The sequence below is a fragment of the Oratosquilla oratoria genome, chromosome 26 (assembly GCF_046742065.1).
Source record: "Oratosquilla oratoria isolate Oo_2021 chromosome 26, ASM4674206v1, whole genome shotgun sequence".
NCBI classification, from domain to species: domain Eukaryota; kingdom Metazoa; phylum Arthropoda; class Malacostraca; order Stomatopoda; family Squillidae; genus Oratosquilla; species Oratosquilla oratoria.
Window position 1 is genome coordinate 40,517,455 of NC_134802.1, and position 6,000 is coordinate 40,523,454.

At 38.6% G+C, this 6,000-nt stretch overlaps 1 protein-coding gene across 1 annotated transcript in view; it reads left to right on the top strand.

Moving 5' to 3' along the window:
* Positions 1-5,740, top strand: part of LOC143039475 (uncharacterized) — a 47,254-nt gene extending 41,514 nt beyond the window's left edge. Inside the window, exon 8 of the mRNA XM_076209576.1 lies at positions 1,279-5,740. Within this exon, the coding sequence (XP_076065691.1) occupies positions 1,279-1,413 (135 nt within the window). The 3' untranslated portion in view covers positions 1,414-5,740. The remainder of the gene's footprint in view (positions 1-1,278) is intronic.
* The last annotated feature ends 260 nt before the right edge of the window (positions 5,741-6,000 follow it).

Genomic DNA, 6,000 nt, shown 5'->3' on the forward strand with positions numbered 1-6,000 from the left:
CCTGCAATCCAGATTCCTAGGTTGACAATTAGCCTCATGTGAACAATTTAACTTCACTGGGATAAAGAAAGACGGTGGAGTGCAATCACTAAATTTACTGTCTATATAATTATACGAGTTAATCTTACTAATTAATTGGTGGGAACAGAGTGTGGGCACGGTAATCTCCTCAAAAAGTACCTGCCCTCCTTTTTTATGCAACAGCTGCACAACACCAGTGGCATGGCACAGGTGTCAACATACATCTAGGTAATTAGTCCTATTTCTATTTACCCAGTTCCACACATTTCACTAGTATCTTTATTCTTGTGTTAAGAGGGCTTACAATATAGTCACTATTGTATATCTTATCCTAAAAGTTAGTATGGCAAGGAAGTGGGGGGGTTTCTACTTCTTTGCCTCATTTGATTTATGTGCCCTTTGACCTCTGCTGGCAAAAGGCCCTGATATCGTACTTCTCCGTTGCCGACCTTTAAGTATCTTCATGCGTAATACCAGCATATATAGGTCGCAGTGAAAAACGGTTTCATTGTTCCTCCACTGCCAGGCCTACATCATCTTCATGCGCAGTACCCGCTTCTATGTAGGCCGCCATGAAAATGCATTGCCTTGCCTGGATTCCCCCACCCCCAGTTTGACGAATTTTGTTGTGTGGACAGAGTCAGAACGTCTGCTATGATCCATCCTGCTAGCCACTGCTTCCATATCTCTGTCACAGTTCTCCAGCTCACATCTCAGCCTTCACTGTATTCAAGGAGCACTGAGCTGCTGCTCAGATTTACAAATTTCTTAATCCAGTGTGAATCATCATGATGTAGGTCACTCTCTTCCAATATTCTGGTACTTTCCAGTCATCCATGCTCTCTAGCTCTCACACCCTCCAATAGTACACAAAATCGGCTATCTGTTGCACTTTACTGCTATTGAATCCTTCAATTGGTTCTAAAATGACAGATGATAAAAAAAATTGTCAAATTTATCCCGAACACCCTGTAAATGAAGCACCTGGCCCTGCTATGGATGTGCTGTGTCCTACTGCCTTGCTTCTGACTCAGCCAATGGTCAGGGGACAGGGATGACCCTTCATACACAAAGAGCTAAAATAAAAGGGAAATGGGATTGGGATGGATGGGGGTGGGTGCAACCCTTGGCTGGCTACCTCTCCCATAAGGGGGGAAAAAGCCTGTTTGTAGGTAGACAGAACTATAAAGTATTTGCTGTAACAAACAGTAAACTTTTTTTCTCTCTAAATTTACTATCTCTATCTTTATGTTACAGGGTCCTTCAAGTCGTGGCAAAGGCTACAACTCTGAATACAATATCAATATCTACGACTCATGGAGAACAGATTGGTCTGGTCCCTATGGTTCTTCTGCCACTTACTCAAAACGCAGAACGGATCCCAACTTCTAGCACAAGGATTCTCAGGAAGAGGACATTCATTGATGACTTTTATATGTGTTGAAACTTAAGTGCTGAAGAAGCAACTGAAGTTGGAAATGACAGCAACAATGAGGGCAGTTATATACCTATAGGAGGAATGTCAGTCATGTAGGTTGAAGAATAGAGAGAATGTTACAAGATTCAGAGTCAGGTTTTGCCGTCCATTGGTGCTCTACATAGTCATGGGTGCCATCTTCATCCCCAGGTCACATTGCCTCACTTCCTTGAACCATTTCAAAGTCATTGGTGTGACATGTTCATGGCAACTTTCTTTTTGAGTTTCTTTGTGCAGTAAATAACCATTGTCACAATAATTAGCAAATTATATCCTATCAAAGCTTTTCATTACTAGAATATATATATATGTATATATAGACATATATTTTTTCCCCCAAACTGCTTTCACATGTCTCTTTAGACAAAATAATTCCATGATGGATGTAGTTTAGCCATCTCCTCTTGCATTAGGCAACATTCTGGGTACATGAAATTAGCATGTCATAACTGCTCAGTTGTCACAAGAGCCAAAGCACCTGGGTCCTGGCTAAGCTTTTTGCTTGTAGTGCTCAAAAACTAAACTTATTGTTGCATAGCAGAGGAATTAACTGTACTAAATTGCCTGAAAAAATATGAAAGCAAATAGTTTATTTCCAGTTTTTCATTTGGGAGTACAAGGGAGGAACTTATTATGATGTATCACTTAGAATTGTATATTTAAGTCATGTCCAGAATCAGAAAACTTTACCTTTTCCTTTATTTCATCTGCTGTCTTTTAGAAAGACCTCAATACTCGTACATTTTCACAAACACCATTTGAAAGCTTTGTCTCTGATATTTTCTTCATTCTATGGGAGTAAATTAAGAAAGACCACATATCTAAAGGATATGAAGAAATAGTTTTCCATATAGATGCATAAGTACTTGGAATAGCTTAGAAGCTCAAACAGTATGCCAGTTCAAATTTAGATATAATTGGAAAACAAGGATATAAATTAAGTTGGATCTGTACATGAATTTGAGGCTAGGTATGATAAAAAAATTATAGGAGATGAGACCCAATGAGCATTGCTTCTTTCCCTTGTTCTACAATTAGGTAAAAACACACACACACTCGGTGGCACAGTTGATAGAGTACTGGACTGTCAGCACGGAGGTGCATCAGCACCTAGTTCGAATCCTGCCCAGGGCCGAAATTATTTCGGTATCGCTGCGCTTCGGGTCGTTACTCCAACTCTCGTGGGCGGGGAGATGGGGGTGTATGTACGTGTAAGGTCATAGCATTACCCATAGATCGGTCATACGAGCTCTGAGCTCTCTTCCGGGAGGGAAATAGCTGTCGATCACGAGTCCAACACGTGATCCAAAGACCAAGGTGAACACACACACACACACACACACATATTTACCAAATTGTATTTACATATAGGTAGATACACTAAAGCACAGACACACGTGCATGCATGAATGACTAGTTTTGCATGGAACCAAGGATGGGAAAAAGTTCAATACCAAAAAAAACAAAAAAAGTACTGGAAATGAGAAATAACAACAAAAGGCCATCCTTAAACTATTTCTTGGGAAGTGAACCCATTATAAAAGTAAAAGAGAAAAAAGACTTAGTAGTGTTAATAAAAGAGAACCTGTGACCAGACAGAAATATCAGCAGGATTTTGAGAGAGACGTATGGACTACTGCAGAAGATTAAAGTGGCATTCCATTATATAGGTGAAGAGATGATGAAAAAACTCATTGAAACCCTGTTTTGTCCAAGACTGGACTATATGTCAGTAGTATGGTCCCCACTCAGAATGGAGGATATAATCGAGATGAAGAGAATACAAACTGGTCCCCTGTCTGTCAGTAACCAGACTGGTCCTTAGTGTGTCAATCTTGAAAGATTGAAAAGAAACATGTGATATGATTACAGTATTCAGGTCACTAAAGAGGATAGATTCCATTGACAAGAAATTCCGTGATTAAGGACGGGAAGGCTTTAAGAGGTCATGGAAACGAATCTAGAAAGCCCACGTAACTAAAGGATGTGAAGAAATATGGTTTTCCATATAGATCCATTAATACTTGGAATAGCTTCGGTGATGTCACCCAAACTCAATACATGAATTCAAATCTAAATACGATAATTGGAAATCAAGGATATAGGTTTAAGTTGGAACTGCATATGAATTTGAGGCCAGGTATGAAAAAATTGAAAAGTAGGTGACAGGACCCAATAAGCATAGCTCTTTTCTTGTATACTACGATTAGGTAAATACACACACACACAATAGATGGGACCCAACGAGCGTTGCTTCTTTCCTCTATACAACAATTAGGTAAATATACACATACACATGTCTAAAGGATATGAAAAAGCATAGTTTTCCATATAGATGTGTATTTGGAATTTCTTAAAAGGTGATATAGCCCAAGGTCAAACAATACATGAATTTAGATCAACATTATAATTGGAAATCAAGGGTATAGATTAATTTGGAACTGTATATGAATTTGAGGATAGGTATGATAAATTGAAGAGTAGGAGACGAGATCTAACAAGTGTTGTTCCTTTCTTGTATACTATGATTAGGTAAATACACACACATACACATATGATACATTTGATATGATTACAGTATTCAGGTCACAATTTGGGGTAGGAGGGCTCAGTCATGAGAACAAATTAAGACTACATGTCTAAAGGATGTGAATAAATATATTTTTCTATATAGTAGCTTAAATATGTGGAATAGTGACATATACCACGGGCTCTTTCCCCCTTACCTGGGCTAAAGTCAATGGGCATAATGCCACTCCCATCTATTTCATCCCCACCCATTCCAATCCCATCCACTACCTCTCCCTCCTTTTCATTTTGCCTCCTCATGGTCCCAAAATTGGCAGGTAAATCATGCACTGAAAGACGAGAAAAAATGGGGCTACCAACTCTGGAAGACCAAAGAAAAAGAAGGAACAAAGTTGCCATTTTTAGAGAGAGAGAGAGAAAAAAAAAAAAAAAAAACAGGGGGGGGGGGTTGTCAAGCCAGATTCTCTTGGTATGGGGCAGGAGAAGCTCAAAAGGTCTTAATTTCAAACTAAAATAAAAAATAAAATACAAGTCCCAAGCCGGTCATGAAATACAATTTCCCAAACAGACGCATAGACAAATGGAATAGCCTAAAAGTATAGTTGAAGCATGATAAATGGAGCTCAGGAGATGGAACCTCACAATTATAGCTCTTTTCTCATACATCACACGGAGGTGAATATAATATACGTTGGGTCCCATCTCCTAATTTTAAATTTTTATCATACCTAGCCTCAAATTCATGTGTGGTTCCAACTTAATCTAAATACTTGATTTCCAATTACCATATTTATATTTAAACTTGTGTATTCTTTGAGCTTGGGCTATATCACCCAAGCTATTTCAAATTTGCATTTATATGGAAAAATGTGTTTCTTCATATCCTTTAAATATTATGTGTTTTTTCTTAATTTACTCCCACGACCTCTTCAGGCCCTCCCATCTTTAATTGGGACCCCTTGAGCATTGCTCTAACCACGCACACAACTAGGTACATATTGGCATCATAGTACTCAAACATCTGCAACCTGCATCCTTGACCACATCCATATGAAAATATACACACATTCAGCTCGTAGAATAAGACCAATTGCCAAACTCCCTACTCCACCAAACTCCACCAGACATTAATCCATCAGAGAAATCCCTCCTATGACAAGCAGAAAACCACATTAACATGACTGCATTGATGTTACCTTCCAACTCTAAAATAATACCAACACAGAATAGGCCTGGTCACATTGACCTCAGGTGCAGTCACCACACACAAGACTCCAAACACATTCTATGTTTCTCCTTAGCCTCAGATAACACAATATATCTTTGAGTGAATTATGGGCCAATTTAGTGAATGTTGCTGGTTACCTGGGAGCCATGGTCTCTTGCAAGAGAGACTTCGGGTATCAGATTGGATGATTGGTTGACAAATAGATACATAGGCATTTCACAGGACTATTCATCCCATGAAGAGCACAATATCAGATGATGTGACCCATTGTTAATATAATTAAAATTTTTGTAAATTATGGGTTCTTCAGTGAAAGCTGAATTCCCCTATGATGTAAGATTTTTCTACATTATAAAAGATTGTCAATCTCTCACAGATGAACACCTTTTTCAGGTCTACAAATGAAGCACAAAGATGTTGAAATAAATTTTTGTAACATTTTTCATGTAAAGGTTGTAGTGACAGAATTAAAAAGAATCACATTATTTTGATGTTTATTATTTTTTTCAAGTAAAATTTTATCTGTGATAGTGGAATTAAGACAAATTATATTGACTCACAAAAAGAGCAATGTTGATACAATATCAGTATCTCAATGATTCACATTGCCTAAAACCCTCCTAGTAGGAACCACCACCTTGTGGTGGGGAGGTTCACTTGTCTTCATGACCAGAGGAGCCAAGCTAGAGGTGGCTTTGGCCCCTGCTCTGCCCTACTTGAGGGCTACCCATGCTGGCAAGGTCAC